The following is a 26351-nucleotide window of genomic DNA, read 5'->3' as shown; positions in this document are numbered from 1 at the left end:
GTGGGAGATGGTGTCCAGCACCTCAGCGGCACATTGGACCCCCATAGGCACATCCCTCACCCATCTCAGGCCCAAACTCATCTTCCTACATAAAGCAGCAGCATGCCCCTGGAAGCTCTAAACAAACAGTGCTGAGAGTCTGTGACATGAGGCAGTGAAAATGAGCAACAGCTGATACCAGAAAAGCCATCCCCAGCCCCTCAGCAGAGAGGCCACTGCTCTGTGCTGCTGTCTGCAGCAAAGGAATACAGAATTGGGAAGAAGTCAAGATATGATTTCTTTCAGTGGGTCGTAAGCCTTCTTCTGCCATTAAGACACCACACTGGCACTTGTTGGTTGAGTCACCAAATCCACTTTTGCAAGCTCACCTTCCTGAAGGAACCTCTCCTTTGAAAGTGGCTTTAAAAGGAGAGTGGAAAGGGCTACAGAATGCATGCAGGAGTGAGCAGAGCCCCAGGGCGCTGCCTCTGCTGCCTTGGTGGAGTGCTGCTTTCCCATGGCAGCCTCCTCCCGAACATTTCCTCTAGAATGGAACTGCATGCTACAAGTCACATAAATATAAAACATATTTATGTGTTGCCTGATCATAACAAGCAATTCTCAGCCTGGTTTTCTTGTTCTTGAATCCACAGCAGAGCAAGGCAGGTTCCCACAAAGCCTCACCCCAAACCCAGCCAGGGTGACAGCACTCTCCCCCCCATCTAAACCACCTGCACAGCTTTCAACCATGTCCAGTTTCCTTGTCCTAGACTCGGATGATGTGGGCTTTTTGGAGTGCCCAACCCTTTGCTGACACACACAGGCGGTGGAAATCAAGAGTTAATGTTAAGAGTTAAATTCAAATCACAAGGAAACGGCACTAGCACGAGGCTGGAAATAGGACAGGGCTGACAGAGATGTGAGTGCTGGGACCAAGCCCCCTGGGTGCTGTTTTAGTAGGGCAGGGGGAGAAACAGGATCACCAGGAGACCCTGAGCAGGTGGGAAGTGTCCTCCAGCTGTCACTCCACAAACTAGGGCAGTTTTTGGTCCTCCCATCTGCTCAGAGCTGTCCCTGCAGACAAGGATGGTGCTGGGGAAGCCCTGTGAGAGCCTCTCAGCCAGGGCATGCCTGTGCACGCCATGCTGGGCACCCTCCTCCCCCCTCTCCTTCCCCCTCCCCAGCGCAGGGCAGCACAGCACCAGGGAAATTAAGAGGGCGATTTCTAAAGCTGAGAGAAAAGCAGCCATCTGGGTCCTAACAGCCAGGTTGCTTGATGACCAAAAGGAATTTTCTAGAGAAGCCAGAAAAATGGAGCAGTGAATAAAAGAAACAGTAGCTGCTCCAATCCATCCAGAGGTTGCTGTAAGAGAGAAGCTTTCAGAGAGCTCTGAATACTGGCTAATGCCCAGTCCTGTCTAATTAAAAGATGAAGCAGGAGATAGCTGGAGCAGTGGGAAGCAGGAAGGAGTAGGGTGGGCTGGGGCTGAAGTTCAAGGTTTTCTGTGCCACAAAGAGCCAGGATAGATGCCCATGACGGCCGGAGCAGGACCCTTCAGCCCCTCTGCCCAGGCACCTACAGCTGCACCTCTGGGGATGGCATTTACATCACCAAGTCTCTCAGGAGAGTTTATATCTTAATTCACACCATATTCCCTGCACAAAACAAGCACTGCTCATGTGACAAAGTGAAAGCACAGGTGACTTCCCCAGGTCACAGCTCCAAAGTTTAGGATGTAAATGTGGCATGCTTGCCCTCACCCTTTCACATCCACCACCAGCTACAGATACCACCTCTCCTTTCTGCTTTTTCTCACAGGAAAACCATCATCACTCCTAATTCAATTTGTGAGTACTTTCGTACTGTACGGCTTCATGCTCTACCACATTTCATATGCTCCTTTGCACGTTTGCAGGCAGCGCTCCCTCCCCTTCTACGGGGGCTGGCAAGCAGGTTTCTTCTGAAGCTCTTCCAGGTTATTGAACTACTTTGTTAATACAGCTTGTTTCCCATCAGTTGAGGGCAGAGTGCCAGGGACATAATTTCTTTTCCATGTTTATTTATGTCAGGAGAGTCCTTAAAGGATTTGTTTGCAGTTGCCTCAGTTGCTGCTCGTGTTGAGGTTACTGCCTGCCCTGCTGCACTGCCAGCAAGTCGGGCTTGGGGAGACAGGAGTCCACCAGCTTCCCCCTCTTCTGTTCTGATGCTATGGAAACAACTAATTTCCCTTATGTTTCTTAATTAGGAGCAGAATCACCCTTTTTGCTGGCCAATAGGCCCTTGTGCCCCATGAAAATAAAGCAAGCTGAGAACCAGCAGCAGCTCCTCAGCTGAGCAGTCCTTTCTGCACAGTCGTAAAAGATGGGACAGTTCTGGTCACCTCCTTTTTGGATGATTTGAACATGTCCTGCCTGGACTGTGATAATACAAAGACAGCAGAAAGCACTGTTGCTCCCACAATGGAGTGCCCCAAGAATGAGTTTCTTCTCCAGAACAATGTGGATTAAGACCTGAAGCCCTTGAAATATTGAGGTATTTGGATTTTCTCAACAGAGCAATTCCCCCTGCCTTCTCATCCTCTTAGGGTAACCAGCTGGGTCATATTTTACTCCACCTGCCACCACCTTTATTACTATGATTTCTCTACACTCATTTATGGCTGCAGGAGTCACTTTTTTTTTAGCTATAAACAATCTATTGTCAATTTGCAAACTGAGATGTCCTCCTCTGCACCAGCCCATACTCAGGGCTCCCCACCAGCCCAGCTTCATCACCTGTTGATGTCCTCCCAATACCAGAACACCCAGATTTGTGAAGAAGAGGGAGAAAAGAAGAACAAACGCACACCCCAAATCCTCCGTCTTGTTACATATGTCCCAGAAACCTAAATTTTCCAAACCCAGGGTTCCAACAATCACCCACAGATGACAGTAAGACACTGCACCCTTCCCCATGTTGTCCAATCAAACACCTTGCTACCCAGCAACTTCCAGATCTTTGGAGCATCCCAAAGTGATGTGCTGGGGACCTGGCTGCTAATTAGTTTGCTCTTTAGGGTTCAAGGCTACCCTGGGGAAGGGGAGCATGCCATATCGATTTTCTCTGCTGTTCTTGCAACCGTCCAGGTAAAGAAACATTTGTTATTCTGTGACAGATCCCTGTGGAGGCCATTCAAGCATCCGACCTGCTGCAAAGCAGAGCTGGCAATTTTGCCAGAAACTCTGCTTTGAAGGGGTTTGCAATGTTAATTAAATTTCTGCAGTTGTATCTCTTGGCTCTGAATAAGATCCGAGCCTCTCTGAGCATGTGAGCTCAGCTCCTTGTCCCTGTTCAAGCCTGGCTCTGAACAAGTCTGGCTCCCAACGCTGAATTCCCTCAGTGCAACATCAGAAATATAATATTGTTCCTCCACAAAAGGAAATGAATTCAGGACTGTCAGGGTTCAGACATAGCATTGGTCTAGATAACCTACAGGCAGAGAGATGATCGCAGAGCTACAAAAAAAAGAGCAGATGTCCTTACCCAAAGAATTGATTCCTCTAAACACACAAGCAAAAACGAGTATCTGTGATCACACAGACAGGCAGGATGCAGGAGGGATAGCAAGTCACCACAAGGACTCTGGATGAATTCCACACAAAGTTCCCAGAACTCTGGCTCCCTTTCACCTCTGCACCCCTTCCTGGGTTGGCACTGGTAACCTACCCGACACAGCTGGACTTTTGTAGACACTGCTTTCCAGGAAAGCATGGAAAGGAGAGGAGCTGCCAAGTCTGGAAAATGCAGGAGACAAGATGGTTTTAACAGCTAAAATTCTTCAGACATTTAAAAGAGGCAGCTTTTTAAGGATATTAATAAATTAAATAGAAAGGAAACATGGAGAAGATAAGGAGAACTTGAACTCAGGGCAGCTGTGGAAATGGGGCTCCTAGGCAGCAGAGACAGATCTGCTGCTGGGGCTGTTCCTGCAGTAGTAATGAGAGACGGGCACGTGGCTCACCAGAGCCCCACAGGGCTGGGAAACCAGAACAGAGGACAGAAAACAGACTGACAGTGCTGGGCTGATATTTCCTACCCAGCACAGCACCATTTCTGCCAGCTCTTGCAAAGAGGCCTGGGAGCGAGGCGGGTGGCAGGGTCAGAAGCCACTTGGCACCTGCAGGTTTGCTCCAGAACAGCCATTCATCACCACCCTTTGTGGCCAGAGCCGCTGAGTGTGACTCAGGGCTGGGGTCTGTGAAGGCGAGAGCCAGCATCTTGGCCCCATGGTGCCCTGGGCACATTCACCTACTGACATTTTCGGAAGATGACCAAAGCAGCATGATGCCTTCCCAAGGAAAGCGGCAGAGCTGCTGCATTTGGGAAACAGCGAGTCTGTGCCTGCCCTGCAGCTGCAGGGGACACCTGGCAAGACTGAGTGCTTGTTCAAGAAGAAAGTTTGTGCTGCTGCTCATAAAGGTGTTCGCTGTGAGGGAAATGGGAATTATTGCAGAACAAGAGAAAGGAGGTGCAGAGGCACTTGGGGACCTTTACCCACTTAAAGCACAGACAGCGGTCACCATACTGGGATTCAGCCACCAAAGGTGTGCACAAGGTGCAGGATTTGAGACCTGGGAGCCCCTGCCTCCAGGCTCAGTTAATATCATCTCCCACAGTGACAATACCATTGGCAGCAGTGACAAAGGCTCTCGGGCTGCAGCTGGAGGGGGCACAGCGCAGCCCCAGGGGAGCACCCAGCACTTCTCCCTGCTCCCTCGGGTGGGTTTCTAACCACTGCTCTCAGCTCAGCACTAGCATATCTTCTCGGGTATTTTCCTTGTTTCCACAAGAGGGCACCGGCACGACACCAACGAGATGCTCCAATGTTTCCTCCCCCCGCAGCCGCCCCGCGGCGCCGCCCGGTCCCGTCCCTGTGGCGGCGGGAGCAGCGGGAGCCGGAGACCGGGGTCTTGCCCAGGGTTTTGTCTGCAGAAGGAAAGCGGCTGATGCACATCTCCCAGGAGATCTCGGCTCTGGAGCCGTGACTCAGAAATACAGAAATAAACTACATTTGCTCAGAAGAGAGATTTTCTTGAATTGCTCTGCCAGTGCCGAGGGGCTGCAGAGAGGGGAACAGGCGTGCAGAGGGGCTCCCACTGGCACCTGTTTACTCCAACCTCCCCATCGCGGTGCACTGACCGGGCAGGGAGCATGAACCCTCGGGAGCTGCTCCTCTGGGGAAAGAGCTTTGTCTGAAGGGTGTGCTGGGCTCCTGGCAAGCCCTGATGCAGGGAAAGACTTTGCTGGGAAGAGATAAACCAGTGAAAGTAACCCCCTGTTCCCTCCCCCAGTATTAGAAATGTGAAGGAGAAACATACAAAAGCCACGCAACTCCAGTCTGGACTGGACATCCTTCACAAAGGAAGCTTTTGACTCTGAGACCTGGTGCTCAGAGCTCAGGGAGTTCAGGGACCTTCATCACCCTTCAGGGAGTGATGAAGCTGCTTGGTCAAGAACTACACCTCATGCCACAGAGCCTGGCAGTTCAGGCACTTGATGCTGTGGACTTCAGGCAGAGAAAGAAAATTTCGGTATCTTCTGGGGTGAGTTTTTAGCCCAGGTGAGCATGTAGAAGACTGCTCAAATCAATGTTGCCCTGTTCACTGCCCATACAGGACCCTGGTGCATGACAGTTGATTTCTTCTAGATTATCTTGATCTTTCTGGACACCGCATGTGTACCAAAGCACGAGGTGTTTCAGAAATGCCAAAACAGCAACAGATTGTCTGAATGGCCTGTCATTCCATCATGAAATACGACGTGAATCCCGCCCAGGAGGAAAGACTGGATTGCTGTACACTTCAGTGCTGGCTGAGGCCGAGCAAGATTCCTCATTTCGAAGTCTCATTGATCAGATGTGGAGGATACATTGCTGCAGCATAAAAAAAAACATGTGGCAAAAGTACCAAACCACCTACCTCTCTTTAGCTGTGCCTTTATATAAAACATGTTGCCATTTCACAGGCACATCTGTGAGGAATTTCCTTCCTGTGAATCCAATTTCCTCTCACTTTTGAACAAAAATGCATCTCTGGCGTGAAGGATGCAAAGGTAGAGACAGCATGGCTCAGTACAGAGCAATGGGGAATTGGCCAAGCAGCATCAAAATGGAGAACAAACAAGAAAAATAAAAGCCAATTTAATGCAGAGAATTTACCAAAGGAGAAAAATGCTTCTTGAGCATCATCACTGATTGTCCTGCTGTGGCAGATGTGCCAGAGGGACACTGTGAGCATGACAGAGGAACAGAAATGACAAAATAAACACAAGTAACAAGGTGGGAACAAGACAAAGGGCTGGTGGGAGCTCCCATGCTCCCCACCGCAAGCCTTGCCAAAGACACAGCCTTGACTAAGCACCAGCCAGGACATGACTAATGTGAAATGGATGTAGTATCTCCAGAGGAGATACAGCATGTGGGGGACTCAAGAAAAAACACGAGAGACTGCTTTGTTTTATTCTTGCTCAGTGATAAATGAGACCCTTTCCCAAAGACTGAATTGATCAGCTCCAGTGCTGCAGGTAATTAGATCTGGAGTCATGGTGGGATTGTCTCTAGCAGTCATGGTATCATTTTGCTCCTTGTGCTTTTGTTGTGATTCTGTAACTAAACTTCCCAGGAGCTACAGAAAGACTAAAGGAGCATTCTCTTGTGTTACGCTTTTCATCCCAGCCCTCATCCAAGTTTTTGGTAATTACAGCTGTGGAGGAGCCCAGCAGAGCCACCCAGCAGCTCAGCAAAGTCACAGCTTCCATTTTGAGGGAAACAGGAGACTCTGTCTCCTGAGATGTACTTCAGCCACAGTATCAGCAGTAGCACTTCTGCATGACAGCATCTCACTGAGAAAGGCAAGTCTTCATGAAGAGTTGACTGATATGTAGACAGTCAAGAACAAGCACTATAACCTAGAACTTGCAGTATTTTGGAAAGTCTGCTGTGGTGCCATCCAGCTGCCAATCAAGTGGATGCTTCCTCAGAAGAGTGTTTCCAGGTTTTCCTCTCAAAAGAGATCCCTTTCTGTTGGAGTCCCTCCCCTGCCGTGTAGCCCTGGGAGAGGGGCCCTGAGGGCACAGACACGGGGTTTCCCTGCCCCTGCTCAGCCTCGTTCCCATGGGTTGGTTTGTGTTCCCTGCGCGGGCAGAAGGACCCTTGGTCCCGTGACTGGAACAGTTCCTGGGCAGAGCTCCGGCCATGCGGCTGGAAAAATAAACATCTCTGAAACAGCTAGCAAGAATCTGTCTGTCCATATATATTTCCTTTCCACGGGACTCCTGGTTTGATATATGCGTGTGGCAGTATCCCCACTGCAACACCTTTCCTCACACACTAGTCTTTTTCTTCTTTTTATCCCATTTGGGTCCCCTCCAGAGTTCAGCTGCTCCCTTGGTCCCAACACCATTCTCAGATCTGCTTCCTCAGCCCTTGGACAGTGAAATCCCTAAAGTCTGCAAACAGCCCCTGAAGTTTCCTTTTGCTTGGTAGTCTGCCATCTCCAGCCAGAGGCATTTGGTGGAAAGCAAAAAAATCCAGAGCCAGGAGGTTTTGGATGTGAGCCCTGGAGAATCTGCATGGGGGCTAGATGCCCCCACCATGGTGCATGACAGGCAGCCTCCACAAATGAAGACAAACCTGTGGGTAAAGCAGTCCAGATCTCTTACCTCCCATTCGTGTTTTGGACAAGGAATACTTTGGTCCTGTATCCTTAAAGAAGGATGTGTGTAGAGGGCTGTGTAGAACACACTTGGATTTCAGAGCAAACTCAGGATGTTAACAGCAGCGCCGGCACTGTTGGATGATCTTCAGCAGATGGGAGCTGAACCACAGAGATGCCAGTTGGGGTTTGTTAAATGACAAGACAATATAATCTAAACATGTACATCACCTTCGAGCAAGTGACACAGGTAAAATTGGTTTTGTTCACTCGAAAGATCAGTATTGTCAGGATGAGATAACACGTGAGCCGGTGTGAAGAACTCTGCCTGACCACTGACTGTCAGAAACAGGCAGGAACTCCCTCTTGTAAACACAATATGAAAAAAAATCCTGAATATACTGCCACTTCCCAAGTCACTGTATTTGGACTGTTATCACCAGGAGCTGTAGGCCATCTTCAGATTTCTTGGAAGAACAATTTTCTGTGCACATGGTGTGTTCTGATGCAGGAAGTTCCTCAGATTTAATCAGGTTCTTTTCTATTAAATCCTCATGGCTAATCAAAAAGCCGGAATCCCAACTGAAGACCACACTACTCGGTGAATGCCGGCATTTAGTCCATGTCAGGTCTTCCCTCGGAACAAACCCGGTGTCAAAGGCAGTTTCTCATTCTGATCTAAAACTCTTTGGTCCTTCACCAGCTCTTTCCCCTCGCCCCCGCGTGTCTGCTTTGTTTTGCACTGGATTTAACTTTGCATATGTGGTTTGGTGTGGGTTTTTTTAATATAACATCAAATCTCTTAATTCTCTGACCCAGAAAACAGAGACAATCCTCGTAAAAATCTGGGACAAAGAAGATGCTGCTGGCACGTGTGCAGCAGCAAGAGATTCTGAAACTCCCAAATCTACCCATTTGAAGTGATTTTGATTAAAGAAAGAATTTTGAGAACTGTTGCTGTCAGATATCAGGTTGTTTTGAAAGCAAATCCTAAGCTTTCAAAGCTAGTCTGAGCAAGACACTTTAAAAAGTGACAATGTGGTGGCCCTGTGCTCATCGTCAGCTGAGATGTGACGGCTTTTCCCTTTCACGTTGTCACCTCCACAGGGCCTGCCAGGACACAAGACCCACACAGGGTACACAGCTGCTCCCACAGCATCCAGAAATAAAGGTTCCCTCTGCCACAGCATGACCTTTCCCGGAGCCACAGAGCCCCATTCCTGCAGCACTTTTGTCAATGAGTAAATAATGAGAAATTAGTGCATGGCCCTGATGATGAGTCACAGTGAGCGGCCGCTGGCATTAATGAACCTGCCAGGACACACAGGGTGTCACAGACAGCCAAGCCCTCCAGTTTCATGACGACATCACCCATGTCACACCCATGTCACTCCTTGTCCTCCACAAAGCCAACACACATGGTCCCACTGGTGAGTCACACCCAACACCAAACCAGGAGAGCCCCATCCAATGCCAGGCAGGGATGGGAACACATTGCATTTGGTGTTTCCTCTTTGAGGAAGAATAACAAAACATCCATGCTGAGTCACACAGGCAGCAGTCTCCCTTTGCCCAGGAGATTTTAGGGGCAAAAGGAGGGGATGGAGGTACAGCCCCACTGCATGCTGCCCCCAGGGAAGGGAGGCCTGCTAGCCAGCAATTTCTACCCCCAACACAGCACCAAGGATGAAGAGCGAGGGCAGTGTGGGAGCTCACTGCTCCATACCCAGCACCATCTGTGGGGATCACCCACTCTATACACTTCCCAAAGGCAGAGTTTCATTAAACCGGGTAATTTGGCCTGACTACCCTGGGTAATTCCCACGGCTGGGGCCCCCAATAGCAGCCAAGCCCAGAAGGAGATTGCATCACTGTACATGGAGATCTCAAATCTGAAAGGGAAGGAGCAGCTCATACCGACCAGGGCTTTAATACCAGATTAAATGCTTTCACAGCAGCCCGGCTGTTTGAAAGCTTCCAGACGGCCTTTTGTCAATTTACTTTCCATTGTACTTTGGCTTCAAGAGGTACTTTAAAATGTGACCATCTTTATTTTATTAGTTTTTTAGTATGGTAGCTTAGCTTTCTTGAAGGAAATTCATGGACCTGGGATGGGCACTGCTCCATAAGGGAAGGCATGAAGTGCTTTAATGGCAGAGGGGCCAAGCAAAGCTCCTCTCTCCAAGGCTGTTTAGGCAATCTATTAAGCATTCTGTCCTTTAAAGACTCACTATTTTAGAAGGCTGAATGAAGCTCCAACTGGAATTATCAATTTTTAATTTCCCCATTAGCAGAAACAGAAGAAGTATGGTCCTTTCTCCTGATACAGGGAACAGCCTACATTCATACTTTAAGAGGCTGATTACCCCAAGCCTTCAACCAGGAGCTAAGACATGTCTCAGGGACATGCCCCACTGGGTATTTAAATGCAGAAATTTAGGGGAGTTCTTGTCTGACTCGGGGCAGGTGGGAGCAGGAGGACAGCTGGACCAAGATGTGGCATGTGGGCACCTGGCAGCAACAGCAGCAGGGTAGTTTTACCCTATTCAAGGCTGGGAAAGTACCTCAGAAACATCAAGGATGAGTCGTGGGCTGGCTTCTACTCTGAAATTTGGCACTTGGGAGATGCAGAGCACACACTCATAGGAAACTGATGCTCCTCCTGTCCCTCCGCTCCCTGACATGGGGACACAGAGGAACCTCTGTCTCTCCCCTGGCCCACCACAGCCAGCCGCGAGGGGGGGGCACAGCCTCGAAGGGCTCTGTGCCACCCCGCTCTGCCCACAAATGCATCCTTGTCATTCAAATGAGAAGCGGCCACAAAGGCAAGGGCCTTGTCCTAAACAAAGAGCCACTTGGGACAACAGCAGAGGGGGACGTGGGTCCCTGGTCTCCGCTGATGAATGCAAATGCCTCCAAAGCCTGGGAGCAACTTCTCTGGGAACAACACAGACAGGGCTTTGTGAGCAGGAGGCTGAGAGAGGCATCATCATACGCAAGCCCCCAGGAATGCCCAGCAATCCCCAGCTGGAGAAATGCCGTGGGGGCATACAGAGACCTTCCCTCTCACCCTTGGTCACAAAGTCAAGAAAAAGCCGCTCAGAATATTTTTTTTTCACCCATGCTCTGGTAACCAAGCTAAAACTTTCCTGGCAGTCCTGCATCCCTCAGCCGCTGATGCCAGAGCCCATGTCCACACAGGGTGATCTCAGTGATGCCACCACCAGCACCCCACTGTCAACTCCTGTCTGGTGGCAACCTCAGTGCCAGGCAAAGAAACTCCCTAGGGCAAAGCATCTCCCTTGGGGCCAAGCTTGCCCAGCCTAAGGCATCAGTCCATCCCCAAGCCACAGGTTTTGCCCTGCATAGCCATGTCCCCACAACAGCAGCAATGCAGCCCAGGGGGCAAGGAGCTGCCTGCAGGAACAGCCGGCTCCCTTACAAACCAGCCAGTCTCCAGGTCAACACCTTCGGTGTTCAGACTCCACACACCAGCTACTCTGAAAAGCACAACTTGAAGGTAGACCTCCCCCCAGACCTGGTTCAAAGCCCAGTGAAGTGAGAGATCTCATTATCCAGTTACTGCTAACATATAGGAAGTCTTTGCTCCCTGCACCCCTGAGATATCTGAACTCAACAGCCATAAAAAGATGCAATTTGTGAACGCTGTGGTGAGGAGGCATTGGGGGTTTACTGTAAAGACAGCGGTGCAAAATGCGAAGTCATAAATTTCAAAAGCGGCATACTAAAATTCAATGGAATCACTCAAGTCAAGCTCTGTTCCATCTGCTATTTTATGTTCTCTTTGTCAGGGCAGCTAATGGTGAACAATAAAAACATTAATAATCAAGTTAGATTTATAAACTGGGCAGGATATTCCACTAGTAATGAAATCTGGAGAATCATTCCATGTTATATTGCTTTGGGCAGCGCACTAACAAGAACTGCCTTTGAATTACAGCCCTCTTTCATTTTGCTGAACTTTAATTTGGCCCAGCACCACTGTTTCATTTAAAATAAACTTCAAGCAGGAGTGGAGCAGAGGACAGAGCTCAGAGGCACAGTCCAGCTCAGAACTGAAAACCTCTAGGTTGCAGGGGCGAGCATTTGGGATATAAAAGCTCTGTTGACATTGTTCTCTTTACTGCAGAGAACTGCTGGATATAATTTTCCAAGGTTAGCAGAGCTTTCTATTGCCATGGTTTCATGCTTCCTAGTTTTGAAATATTTGATTGAAATGCCTCACAGATCTTTAATTTTGTAGTTGCTTCATAAAGTGGATGTCAAATAATTCTTGAGGCTCTCACTTCTCACAGAGTGGTAGTTTTCTAACAAAACCTCTGAAAATATCTGGCTTCTTGTGCTCCCTGCTGCTCATTAGAGGGCATAAGCATAAACCTGGTTTACATTCAACCCCTTTGGAAACCCATGAATGGTGTCTCAGGCTGAAAAGATTCTTTGCCCCAGCAAGCGCACCCACAGGAGGGAGACAGCACCCTGACACCCATCGTACATCCTAAATGTCAGATTCCCAGCCTAAATAAGTCTTGGTTTAATGTAATCCCCTTCTCCTGCAGTTCACTTCTGCTCTATTACCATCATCCCCAGCACCTTCTCCTTTGCCCAACAGCCCCAGCTCTTCAGCAGGGTTTGGAGAGAGTGGTCAAGTCCAGGACTAAAAAGGTACCTTAATGCCTGAAAGTTGTCATCAGTAACTAATAAGCCCCTCGAGTATTAGCATTTACCCTGTAAAAGCTGAGTGCAGCATATTCGGTAGCGAGGGTAAAACCAGGTCAAAGACAAAGTTTGAGTTAAATTGATTGGGGCAGAATACATCAATTCGTGTGCTGTTTGCATGAAATATTAATTCCAGCTTTAACATTTGGTTACAGAGGAGTGAATGCACCGTAATGATGCAGGTATACTTTATATTCGCCACAGTTTTTATTCTCCTAGGAACAGATGGGGAACGATAGGCTTTGTCCTCCCTGGCAGGTGTCTGAGTGGGAGCCTGTGAGCCGAAGCACACGCTTGGAGCCGGAGCCTGGGCGGCGGAGGCAGCGCCCTGGCGCACTGCTCTGAGCAAGCCCCACTCATTAGATAACCCCGCCGTGCTGAAAACCCTTCCTCCCTCCTGCCTTCATAGCAGTGCACTGGCAGCATTTTGAAATTCGATGAATCTCAAGGAATTTCTCCAAACTGGCGGGTCCAGCCTCAGGACTGCCCACCCACACCCAGCCACAGCTGGCTTTCTGACACCCGGGTTTGATACAGTCGTGGGGCTTCTCTTGAGCTACAACCACAAGAAACTTTTCCTCCCCCAGAAGAAAACCCTTAATTTCTTCCATCTCAGAGGGGTGAAGCTGTATAGACCTGCTGGCACTGTGACCTGGCAGAGACATGACCTAAGCTCTCCACACTTGCTAAAACCTGTTACACCCCTGTGAGGGGAGAAGTAGGACCACAAGGATGCCCGCGCTGTGCAGACCCCCGCAATGAAGCCAACCCTCCGCCCGCTGCCGGCACAGAGCATCCCTTAAACACATCCCCGAGCATGTCTCAGTCCTCGGGGACCGCTCTGACTCCAAACGTGCCGTTTTACTCTGCATGCTGCTGGAGTTTGTGTGGCTCCATGGCAGGCAGGGAGGGAGCCCTCGAGACAGGCCGGCCCTTTCCCAGCGCCTGAGAAACCACCATCCATGTGTGGAAGCTGGTGGGGCCATCGCCCCACGATGCTGGGCTGGGGGAAAGTTGGGTCACCAGGCTGTGGTGGAGGAGAGGCACCGTGCACTGGGTGCGGTAGGGTGCACTGGGTGCAGGGAAGGGGGACTCTGGCTTCCAGAGGGCTCGGTGCAGCGGGTAGGAGGCGGGAGGCACTGGGTGCGGGGGGGGGATAAACAGACCCTTCCGTCTGCTCGGGGGGTGGCACCAGCTGCAACGAGCGGCACCACGTAGAAAAATGCTGGAGGGGGCACCGGGTGTAAAAGGCCCCAGTCAGCGGGAGCAGGATGGAGGGCACTGGCGGCAAAGGGGGTGCCGGGCAGGGGGGCGCGCCAGGGAGCGTTTCCAGCCGCGGAAGCTCGCCCAGTGCAGCGGGGGTCGGCGATGCCCAAGGGTGGGGGAGTACCCGGGGAGGCGGGGGAAGGGGGATCGGAGAGGAGCGGGGGGCCGCGGGTGACTCACAACTCCCCGGGTGATGTCCTCCGCCGCAGGGGTCGGCGCCGCGGGCGCTTCTTGCCACGCCAGCCACAGAGCGAGCACGAGGAGCATCTCCCGGCGGCGGGCGCGGTGCCGGGAGGCGAGGCTCAGCATCCCCCCGCTCTTCGCGCCGCCCGGCCCCGGCCCCGCGATGGGCTCCGCCGGGCTCCGCGCCGCATCCGCGCTCCCGCCCCGGGCTGCGGCCGCCGCCGGGGAGGGAGGGAGGCAGGGAAGGAGGAAGAGAGGCGGGGGGCTCCACTCCGTTCCGCGCTGTTCCGCCGAGGATGGAGGCGGGGGGGGCTCCGCTCCGCCCCGCCGAGGAGGGAGGTTGGGAGGACTCCGCTCCGCGCTGGTCCGCGCTGCAGGGGAGGCTCCGCCGCCGGGTGCGCTGTCACATCGCCCCGCTTCCGCAGCCTGCGGAGCGGCAAAATTGCTGCGGACGCTGGCGCGGAGCAGAGCGCGGCTCGGCAACGGGAGCCGCTGCCATGCACCCCTCTGCGGCCGGCCGCAGGAGGAGGGAGGAGGAGGAGGAAGAAGAAGAAGAAGAAGAAGAAGAAGAAGAAGAAGAAGAAGAAGAAGGGATGCTAATGAGGGAGGCGGTGTCAGAGCTCCGCGGGCGTGGGGCGGTTCGCAAGCGTGGTCTGGCCGCAGCTGAGCGCCGAGCACCGCCACCGATCCCGGCCCGCTCCCCCTGCGCCGCGCGGGCAGGAGCGGGCTCAGTCCCCTCCCGTTTTGGTATCTGTGTCTGGCTGAAATCCCACGGGTTTTTTTCTAAACATCAACATTTCTATAAGTACCATCTTCATCTCTGAGTTTTTAAGGGACTATGGAAAAGACCTCGTGGTTGGAGTATCCCCGACTGACACCTCGTCTCAGCGAGACAAATGTCTGGCTTGTCCCCATAAACAGCATAATGGGATCCTATGGCCTCTGCAGCGTGTCCTCCCTCGAGAGCTGTGAATCTACCACATGCTCCGACAGGCCAGATGGCAGGGGACACCCTGACAGCTCTAGCTCCTGCCAGTTGAGGATGAACATGTACTTCCTACTCAGCATCTGCCTTCCCCAGTTCCTTTTGGCATATTAATACACTCAGCAGCTTTGCAAACGGTTTTTAAAGTTTGGTGTTTTGTTTGGTTTTTTTTTTTTTAAATAAATATGCACTTTCTGTTTTAAGTTAAATAAAAAGTGGCGATAATGAAGAATGGACAGAAATGAAAAATTGCTTCTAGGTGCTGCTCAGGCAAAATTGTAGTGGACATTGATATGACATCTTCTGCACAAACAGATTAATCCAGCAATGAACCATAGCTGCTTCTGGAGATATTTAATATCAGACAGGACTGGAGAAAACCAGTGGATAAGGGAAGAAGAAATCTCTGTCCAAAAGAAATTGGTTAAAGAGAATTGGCAGGGAAACCTCACTTCCTGTGGGTGAGTTTGCATTACCCTGTGTCCCTGTGAACTGGACTAAAGTTACTACTCCAGCACCAGAGAAATCAGAGGGAAGACACCTGGATTACAGGACTCAAAGCCTCACCAACAGCTACCTGTTGTAGCTCAAGAGCTGTTATCTCGAGAACTTTGCTCCATACTAAAACAAAGTTCAGCTTCTTAAAGAAACCAGCAAAGCCCAGGCTCTGGTTCCACAGGTGAGGAGAGAGGGTTTCCAAACGGCAGGGCTAACAGCTCCCGTTCACCATGTCACGGAAACTGCGGGGAAAAAAAAATTCTCCAACAACATTTTTTGTGTTAGAGAATTAAGGCATTACTTTACTCTGGCCAGGATGTTGTTCATTCATTTCATCCACATATTGCCCGGGCTGTACAGAGAAATTCCTTTGATCTTCACTAGATTTTCCCCATACTTATACAATCAAACCCCGGAGAAATCAATTGGTTCAATGTTCATTGGTTCCGAGTTACACAGTTCTTAGTATTTGGTTTCCTACCGGTTATTGATCCCTTTGCCTTCGATGTTAATTAGGTTCTCATTCTTCGTTCTCTTTCCCAGATCAGGTGTCTCCGACCATGCCAGGGGTGATGTTCGGAGGTGATGTTCGTTAATGGTCGTTATCTTTGTGCATCTTCTGTGCTATTCCCAATCTTGTTGGGAAGTTAAGCTCATCAGTCCTTTGAAAAGAAACTTCAATTCCTTTCCCCCTGGGCAAAGGCGAACAAAACCCCCGACTAAAGTTATATAAACTTGGTAACATTTCCAACAACTATTTAAATTCACCGTGGAAAGATGTTCACGGCCCCTTTACCACAAAGCCTTCCCAAAGTGCCTCTAGGGAGTGGTTCTCCGTCTCTGTACATCCCCCTCCAGTCTGCAGGACTCACTCCAAACCTGTGCATCGCCTGCCGCTCCCGCCTCCTCCCCTCCATCCCGCAGCTGCCGCTGCTGTCGAGGGAGAGCTCTTTCTCACTTTCAGTAGCCGTCACACTAGCCCCGACGGGACAAGGGCTGTTATTTGCTCTATTCTCGACTCCTCTGCTCTGAGCAGAAAGCAGCAGCCACGGACCACCCCTCAAATTTTCCCGGGTTTTCCAACAGAGAAGCGTTATTCCAGGCAGTCAAGCCAGCCTGAGATTGCTTAGCAACATCACATGCAGTAATTTCCTGCTAAGCAGTTCTGGAATCTCCTCTTATTAGGAGTCATTTCTTTTGACAGTTGACGTGACTGTGGGCAGATCAGAGCCATCCTCGGGAGGAAGGCAGAGGGAGCATAGCAGGGCAGGGAGGAGTGCATAGCAATGTGTCAGAACCCCCGAGTTTGGGACAAATCTGCAGCCCTCCCCTCGGGATGAACAGCTTCTGTGGTGGCAGTCTCGGCAGAGCGAAAACTGTCAGCACAAGTTCACTGACATGTCATGGGCTTGAGGTTACCACTGACAAATGTTATAAATAAAGTATCTAATTCGTGCTATTATGTATAAAACTGGAATGTAATCAGACCATGTAGAGACAGAGTTTCAAAATCCCTCCACCGGCCTGGCTAAGAGAAACATTTCACAACACTAGAAGAAGTTCTCTCACAATAAGTGAGGATTCCACCTAGGTGGGGTTAGATCTTATCACCGGGACATTTGCACCTTGACGACTTGATGACCACCTTCTGATATCTACATCTCATCTGATAAGGAATCGGACATTCCGGGAACTAAAAATAACTGTTCCAGGAACCAGAGATGGCCCATCCATCATCAGAGATGGCCCTTCCATCACCAGAAATGGCCCACTCATCACCCAGGATGGACAATTGATCAGACCCAGGAAAGGCTTTGTGCAGCCCAACTCCGGGACAAGAAAACTTCATGAATATGCTAAAATTACGGGAAGAATAGAATTAATTCGGACTCTGCCCAGAAACTGTACAAGAAGGGACCAGCCGAAGCAGCACCCGTGAACTTGGGAGCTCTGGTGCGATAGAGATCAGATCTGCGCGTGTTCACCCAGCTCTGACCCCGGGCTCGGAGCTGCTTTTCTCCATCGCGGCTTTCTGTGTGACCGATCTTTCGGCCGCGGAATAAAATCTATTTCTTTATTAAATTTAATTTGGCTGAATTTCTTGATTTCACAAAGGCTTCAGCAGTACCTTAAAATGTTTTCTAGGGATTTTGGGTCCTCTGAGAACTGCTCAACACAGACTCAGCATGTTCTGCCCCTCTGCAGGACACAGTTTGTCTGGCAGCCTGGAGTTCCAGGGCTTGGTCCTAACCCACATCCACCGTGCCTCCTCTCCCGTCCTGGCCAAATCAGGCTGTAGCAGCAAGGTTACCTCAGCTGCATTCCTTGCAGTTCTGAAAGATGTTGCACGATCCACACTGACCTTTCATCCCATTATTCAAAAGTGGGCAACGAAGAATAAACGTTCATCATGGGCAGCCACTGAGCTGATGGACCAAAGATAAAGGCTTGAGCCCTCTCCAGCTGGAAGAGTTTTGCTCTTAACTTCAGGGGATCAGGATTTTAGGGCACATGCTACCATTTTATCTTCCTCTCCTAGGTCATCCTCTCTCAGCAGCACATCAGGGACAAAAATCTTCACAGTTTCTGTCAGAGCAGGTGTTTAAAGGAGAGTGACAGCAGGCCAAACTGAAGATGTTGGTCCATGTCAAATGTGCTTTAATTTTTTTAGATTCTTTCCTGTGGCATTAAATGCAAGAGCATACCCATTTTCACCAAATGTAGAATGTACTAAACTTGCATATTGCAAGAGAATATTATTTCCACAGATGTTTCTCACCCCACAAAAGCCTCAGAATTTTGAAGGGGCCAAATGTCACTGAATTTCCCAACCTCTAACCTCTGTAGATCTCAATGCCCTGTTTCCCCATCTGCTCAGGTATTAGTTATTAGCACATGTTCTGCGTCAGCACCTCAATCTGTCTTGCACCACAAGAACCTGAAATGTGAATGATTATTTACACTGGATCAGTAGTCCATATTCTGTTGAAAGTAATTCCCAACATATTTATAAACATTTTTAGCAAGCACTTACAAGAGACAAGATGGCAGATTTCTGCCATAAATTACAAGACCAAAGGAGTCCACAGCCATGCCAGGTGCAAAGAGCCAGGAGAGCATCTTTAATAGTTTAATTTTATTGCATGAGTCTTCCTCCTTTAATAAAACACTGCTTGACCATCAAGGCCCAAAGAAATATCAGAGAGGTGCTAAATCCTGTATTTGAATGTATATAGTATATATACTCAAATTTAAGCATGTGAGTAATCACACTAACTTCCCTCTAACCTAATGAAAGTAATAGAAGAGCAGCTCTCCCTGGGAAGGTGGAAGCTGTGCCCAAAATAATGAGGCAGATTGTGTGGATGCCATCAGCTCCTTACAGCTACAGAGAGCAGAGCTGGGCAATAAAAAGAACCTGGTTATAACAAACTGAACTGTGAATATTTTTCCTCTCTTTCCTTTTCAGTAAACAAAAAAACCCACTTCAATGACACAGGTTTAACTCTGTGCTCATGTCATAAGGACTATATGAGGGTAGATGGAGTTTTCATGCCATTCATTACTTAGGCAAGTTGCTGAATAGAATTTATTTAAGGAAGGAACAACATGATGATTTTAATTCTGTTAAGTGTGGTTTCCAAAATGCATTCTTTATGCTTCATTTATTGAAAATGAATGACTCGGTTAAAACAGCATTTCAACACATTTTAGCCAAAGTATTTGCTTTGCACAACAACAAAATAGAGATAATTGCAAACAGCTGTAAGAGCAAGCAAATAGACACCCAGAGCAGAGAGCTATTTGTGGTGATACCTATGGTCTGTTTTACCACAAAATTTTCATGCTAAACAAGAAATACTAGTAAAGCTGATTTGCAAGTTCACATTTCCCCGATCTGCCCATTATTGCCAGTGTTTGGAAAAACCTGTAAACAACTACACAATTTGTTTTTCTTCCACATACATTCCAGCCAAATGCACATACTTAAAATATTTTCACCTTTGTGCACCAAGATGACAAGTTTGAAGTTAAAATGTCCTTATCTTCTAGCTATATATGCTATGTGGAAGATGAAGATTTTTCCTCGGTGTCTTTAGCATAATTAGCATATATGACAACATCTAGACGATTTAATTTCCCAATTACACAGCTATACTGAAAATATCCTTTGCATTAAATATGCAGCAGTTCTTATCAGTAGATACTATATGACTTTTTCTGCCCTGTTATATCACTGTAGATGCTCGTATTCTGGCAAGTGAGAACGGAGAATTTTCTGCCCTATCAACCAGGGAGACAGAAATTGCTGTGCAGAGTGGGGCCCGGGCTGCTGCCACGGTCCCACTCTGTGAGGAGCCGCTCTAACAGCACACACGGAATTCCCAAGGGGCAGCAAGGACTTCCTCCCAAGTCCAAGTGGTGAATCTCAGAACCTGCAAAGTCTGAGAATGAGGACATTTGTGATATTATCCTGCTGTTCTCCAGAACCTTTGGTAGCTATAACGCAGTTGCTGGAGTATAATTTGCTTGCTTGTAATTAATATAATCCAGAAACTATTTATTTGCGTTCCTACTTTTAAAACTGATGGGTGACCAATAAAATTGGAAAAGTGAGCAATTATTTTTCCAAGACCAGTGGTAGACACTTAGTTGCACATATGTTAAGTACTAGTCATGGGAAGTTTAGAAATTTTTCTTTTCCCTGAGTAGAACCAAAGTGTATCAGGGCATTTACAGATGGCTTAGGAGTATACATCTTTTTTGCTTCCTTGTTATCCAATTGAAAAATCAACCTACTGACATTTTTTCATAACTTATACTAAAGGAGGGAAACCAAAGTTGGAAGGGGCATGGAAAACAGTATTTTCCTGCAGGCCAGGGCTCTGGAGTGGAGAGAGATGCTGCAGAGATGCTCACAGTGCTCTTAGCCACAGGACTTTTGTTCTCTACATAATCGCACACTGGCACAAAGAACCTCCAGCATCTCATGAATGTCCATCTGCCAGCTCCCACTCCACAGGCTGAGACAGCACTAACCACTATTCCACTGGAGCCCACTATCAGCAAAGCTTAGTCCTCTCTAATTCACTCTAATGTCTAAATCTTGCAGATTTCTCTCACGTAACTCCTGAAAAATGCAGCCTTCCTGGCTTCCCCTGAAGCTTCAGCTCTTCCCAGCCTGCTTCTCCTCTGCTGGAAAACTCTTTTATCCCCCTGCCAGCCACATTCCTGCAGGTACCCATAGCAAATCCTGTTTCAGAGGTCTTTTTCCAAGTCTAACACTCTGATCTCTCAGCACTGCTTTCAAGCAGCCCTCTGTGGAATTCTTTATATCAGATAAAATAAACTGCTCCTCTTTATTTCAAAGATTTTCACAGACAACCCTGCTTTGTCTTTTATTGCTCATTTAGCACCAAGAAATCAGCTCCTTTGTCCACCTGACCATGAAATCTACCTCTTCCTTCCTTTGCTCAAACACCCAAGCTCACATTCTTCCATGCTTTCCCTTCTGCCTGGGAATATTTCCTTCTAAGCAAGCCCGAGGCAGCCATGCTATCCTCCCTTTGCCTCTTATAAATACACTGTAAGACCAAGACACCACCACCCAATCCCAGTATATTTTTTCTAGTACAACCATAGTCCAAGAATCTGAACTGTATTTTTCTGTAATTTCCTTTGCCTCCCTTGCTTGCAGACATGTCTCATTTTCCATCTTCTTCCCTTTATTCCAGGTTTGTGAGGCACCCAGTATGAGCTCATCTCAGTCTACTGCTGGAATCCCTTGGCACTATAAGAACGTGTGTGGCAGCTACAACACCCACAGACTCAGCTCAAGGCCATGTTGCCACTGAGCAGACACCAGCACAGACCATCTGGAACAACACCAGCCACTTCTGCCTCCCTGCTGCATCGTGTTCTTCTCACAGAACAGTGTTTAAGGCATTAACACCCATGAATTATAAAACAATACAAAAGAAGCTCACGTTCCGCAGGCTTAGCTTTGCTGCAGCGTCCCTAGTACATCAAGATCTCGTAATAATGAGCCAGGCAGAAGGATGGGTCAGAAGTGCCATGTTAATGCAAACCAAAGTGTAATTTTCTCTTCACTAACAGCATTCCTATCCTTATTCCCATTGCTTTTCAATAACAGTCCATGAAAGGATGCTGATGTCTTGTTTAAGCAATGATGAGAAGTTCAGAGGTTAATTAACAAGAAGTAGAACACAGTCAATTTACTGAGAAAGAAGTCCAAGAAAAAACTAACAAAAATTTTTAAAGCTACAAGGTATCATTATATTCCCTTTTCTAGTGGAAAATAGTACTAATTTTAACACTACTTAGACACTACAGACTGTTCTTTGGCCAGGGAAAACCACAAGTCTGCTGACCTGTTTTTATAATGCTTTAATACGTGTTTGCACTTTCTGTCAGTCAGGAAGACACCAAATTATGTGGCCTACATCAAAAGCCAGCAATCTGTAATATGCACACATGCTCTGTACCTTACAGAGGCAGATACCCACTTTAGCAAAGTCAGAACATCTCGTCAATTAAATCTGGCCATATATCTTCTTTCAGCTTGTGACATGTTGATTGACAACCTGTCTGGAGGCCTGGCTCAGACAACGGGGGGATTTTGCTAGCAAGGTCAGGAAAGCTTCTCCTACAATGCGATTTCCATCATGGGGCCCTGGGGGGACACGTTAACAAACCTCACCTGCACTCCGTGCTGTGAGACCCTCCTGCAAACAGCACACCCCTGGCCTTGGCTCCTTGCTCTGCTCTTCCTGCTTTACCTCCAAAATCTTTCTCTGCCCAGACCTTCTTATATACATCCTGCCAGTTCCATGAATTCCCTCTTAAATAGTTTTTGACTATACCCTGCTCCCCACTGAGTTCATTTTTTTTCGAGGGCAACAACACTTTAGGGTGCTGAGAGCCCTGGATTTGAGCTCTGGATAAATTCTGGTGTCCTTCACCTTCCAGTTCTATGAATCTCTCTGAGGTAAGGATTACTTGGTGTTAACAGAGAGCAACAAAAAGCATTCAGACATTTTATGGGAAAGAACTTCAGACCGACCATACCCAGCTTTCTTAGGGAAAATACTACCGGAAAAGGGGCAGAAACCATTCATGAAGATGGGAAGCAGAAAGGAGATTAAAACAGAAGACGTGAGACAAATGTTATGGAAAGCTGTAAAAATAGTGAAATATTTAAACAAATTGCCTGGAAGGACTGTGGGATCCCCACCAGACCAAGAGGCTCTCAGGACCAGCTCGGGCAAATTTGGTGCAGGAGGATGGAGAACAGTCCTAACCTCTTCCCAACCATGTTTTACATTTTATTTCTTCTGTTCCTCATCTGACCTGGATCTTGCCCATAAGATCTTCATGAAGAAGTTCAAAAGGTGAGGAAAATCAGCCATTAGCCTAAAGCCATTGCTGTACTCATACAGATACAGTCCAAGCTGCTTCCCCCATATAATAGGATCTTGGAGCCTGAGTTTACAAATTCAACTTTTTTTTCAGTAAGCAAACAACCTTTAAGATATGTTTGAGCCACAGGTCTGGATTCAGAGGTAAACACTTACCAAATTACATGTCCAGGTGTTTTTCCCTGACCAGTTGCTTACAAAGCCCAGTTGGAACCTGGTTTGAAACATCAGCAAAACCCAGGGATATTTTGGAGCTAATGTTGCAAATTCAGGGCTTTTTATTGATATAAACAATTCATGTATTGGAAATACAGTGCCCACAAAGTTAATGTGGCCCTTAACAGAGCTAAGCACAGCCTAAGGCCAGCTGCCAGGGCTGCTCAGCTTCCCTGCTAATGCCCTAATTGGAAAACCCTGCATTTCTCAAGCAAAGATATTTCAGTACATCAGATCCAGGCAAATCATTACCTGCAAGGCTTCTTGCTCCACAGCTTTTTCTAGAACTTCTCAGCAAAGCTAGAACCAAAGGAAAGTTTCACACCCTTGATCAGTCCTCCCTGCTTGAAGCCTGAAGGAAGAAAAACAGTTAAATAAGGCAAATCCTTACTATGAAAACTGTTCTTCGTGGCAAAACCCATTTTGCCTTTGCAGTTATTCTCACCCATGGCAGTTTCCACTAAGCTTGCAAGTTAAGTGGATTCTGTTGGATGAGGAAGTATTCACTACTGCAAACTCGAGACCAAGTCCTGGGAGGAACATCATTCTCTTGCTTTGCTCTCCCCTGCACCTAATGAATGTGAGGAATGAAAGATCCCTTTGGACTGGAAGGATTTATGCTTCTGTATGTCAAAGTCATGTGAAATAAACAGCATAATTTGTGGAGCAACTTTGGGAACTTAATTATTTCTCAGGATGCAACTTTAATGACTCCTCTCTACTCCATGGATCTTAAGCAGCTACTGGTGTCGTGTTGCATTAGAAGCTGAAGCTGCAGCAGGCAGAATGGCAGCATGACAAGAGAAAAAAATAAACCTCTGAGTGATTTTCCCAAGAACAAACATATACAGCAGCACAGTGCTTTGGAAATAAATTGCTTGTGAACCTTCTGGCTTGAAGCTACCAGTAAATATCCCTGTTTGCAATGATGGCCAGTTACATACAGCACAAAATCTCACTGCTCTATTAAAGGTCTTACTGAAAAGTTTCCCTGCTTTACAGAAAAGCTCTTATTTGCCCCTTGTGTCCTAAGAATAACAGATTACCACAGTTTCTGTCACTCACAGCACAGCTCAGCTCTGTGTCTACATCACAGAGCGAAGTGCATCATATGCATTAAAAGCTGTTACATAAACTGAACTTTCATTGTGGTGGTGGACACGAGGTGTCCAAAGGGATGGTTTATATACAGCCTCTCTCTTACTCAAAGCACAATCAAATGCCTTTTTTTTTTTTAATTAAAGCTTCACTAGAGAAATGTTTTATTATTTTTAAGTAATCCAATACTTTGCCACTAATTCCCTATGTTATTAAAGCTTGAACAAGGAGACTAGGGTCTAGCTCCTGCAAATCCTCAGTCAATTGAGTTTGGGGTTGCTAAAGCCTCAGTGCTGAGTGATCCAGACCTGAACTCATTGTATCTGAACAGCCAGAAGAGAGATGCCAGTGGGCAGGAGGCTCAAAACTGCCCTGCTCTGCTCATTTTTGGCCTTATTTTGTCCTGGGAATGGGCAGCTGCATGATTTAGGAGCAGGATGGAGAAGGTGGGTGATCAGGGGGCACTCTGGCCTGGAGATGTCATGTGAGATTGGGTGCAACCAGCAGTGCCCACTCACCCCAGTCTGACAGCAGCATCGTGTCTCTAAGGGGCTCCCTGAGGAAGATACAGGACAGACCTCAAGATGTTTGGTTAACATGGCCCTGTGTCTGTGGGAAGGAAGGAGGCTCCTGCAGCAAAGGTCTGGGGTCCCAGATCTGTGGGCTTTCAGGAAACAGCCTAGAACTGACCACCCCAATGGATGATCATGCTCTGCTCAGCTGGCCTGGGTGTGAGGGCAGCCAGAGTGTGCATGGACAGGAGTGGGGGGGCTCAGTGAGGGGTGTGCTGCTTCCCAGCATCTCAACACCCACCTTCTGCCCCACAGCATGCACACTGTCCCAAATACAACCCCTCACCCTGCCAGAGCCATCCCTCGGGAGCTCTCAGTGAGCACAAGTCCTCTCCCAGGGGGCAGGAGCAACTTTCCCTGCCCAGGACAAGCGGACTGTCTCCTGACAGGAAACCATACTAATTGCTGTCTGGTACAATTAGGTTTATTCCTACTTGTAATTCAGGTCATGTGGGAATGCTGGCTCAGCACAGGAGTTCATGTGCATTTGTGGCTCCTTCCATGAGTGGCACTTTGTAGTCACTCAGACAATGGCAGTGACAGGGCTCTGTCTCATCCCTCCTGGAACAATGCTCCAAGGGCAGCAGGCGCTGGGACATGTCCAGCCCTGCACTGAGGGGATCTGCTCAGGGTATTGGGGCAAGGCAGGACGTTTGGGATAAGCCAGCTCTGCCATGACCCTCCATGGCATCAGAGGTCACAGCCAGGAGCCCTCCGGTCACTCTTGCACCAAGGACAGAGGTAAGGGCCAGGTAGAGATGGGTGTCAAGGGAGACTGGAGAAAAGTCAAAGGAATTAAAAAAACCTAGGAAAAGCTGCCAGAAGAAGCCTGACATGGACAACACCGTTACAACCAGCCCAGGGGCCCCTCCCCAGGAGGTTTGCTGGCCCACAAGACTCAGGTGATTCTTCACATATTTCTTGTAGGATCAGGAACGGCTTAGGTACCAGTTCTTGACTAAATAAGATCTCCTGACATCTGTCTTTCACATCCTTTGCTCTGCGCACAGATACTATTATATCCCTCTTACAAGCTTTTTGTATAGAAAAAAAAATTACACTATTTCCTTAGGCTTCAAAAAAACCCACTCCAAACTATTCACAAAATAGGATACCTGTGGAGGGCTGATTTGAAAGTCAACACACCATCACACCTCCTGATCCAGAGACATGCCTAAAGACAAATACTTCAGAACATATAAAAACATTCTCAAATTTAGTCATGTCCTGCCTGTTTTACTCTGATATTTGCTTCAAGAGCCAAGGATCACAGGGGAATCTGCAGAGGCTTTACAGATAAAAAAGACCCCTTTGGTGCCTGGATGCAAGTGGTCCCTTGGAGGGAGAAAGGCACAGCATCTACAGGGAATAAGACAGATAATGTTTTATTTGGAGAAACTAGCAAAAATAACCCCAAACAACCCACCATTCACAACAATTAGAGAAAATAATAAATTATATTTCCCTTCCATTTAAATTCTCTTACGAAAGCAAAACACTTTTCCTTCACCCTGATTCTGAAAGGACCGCCATGAAAATTTAACAGTTACAATAAACCCATTTCTTTCAAAAGGTTGTAGTAACAGCCTATATTGTTGTTATATTGTTATATCTATAATTTCAGCAGTAATTGCCGGTGGGCAGTGGGAAGAGCTGCTGAATGTGCCATCATCTGAGAGACTGAGG

At 48.0% G+C, this 26351-nt stretch overlaps 1 protein-coding gene across 2 annotated transcripts in view; it reads right to left on the bottom strand.

Annotated features, from left to right (window-relative positions):
* The window catches only part of MMP17 (matrix metallopeptidase 17), a 60349-nt gene extending 45962 nt beyond the window's left edge, over positions 1 to 14387 (bottom strand). The window contains exon 1 of one of the 2 annotated variants that reach the window (XM_042034928.1): positions 13855 to 14387. In XM_042034928.1, the coding sequence (XP_041890862.1) occupies positions 13855 to 13983 (129 nt within the window). In that variant the 5' untranslated portion in view covers positions 13984 to 14387. The remainder of the gene's footprint in view (positions 1 to 13854) is intronic. The other variant, XM_042034929.1, reaches the window with a different exon arrangement.
* Between the last annotated feature and the right edge of the window lie 11964 nt (positions 14388 to 26351).

Source organism: Corvus kubaryi, unplaced genomic scaffold (assembly GCF_017639235.1).
Source record: "Corvus kubaryi isolate FWS band 111438036 unplaced genomic scaffold, C.kubaryi_AGA036_p1.0 37382, whole genome shotgun sequence".
Taxonomy (NCBI): Eukaryota; Metazoa; Chordata; class Aves; order Passeriformes; family Corvidae; genus Corvus; species Corvus kubaryi.
This window is presented reverse-complemented; position numbering and strand designations above follow the sequence as displayed.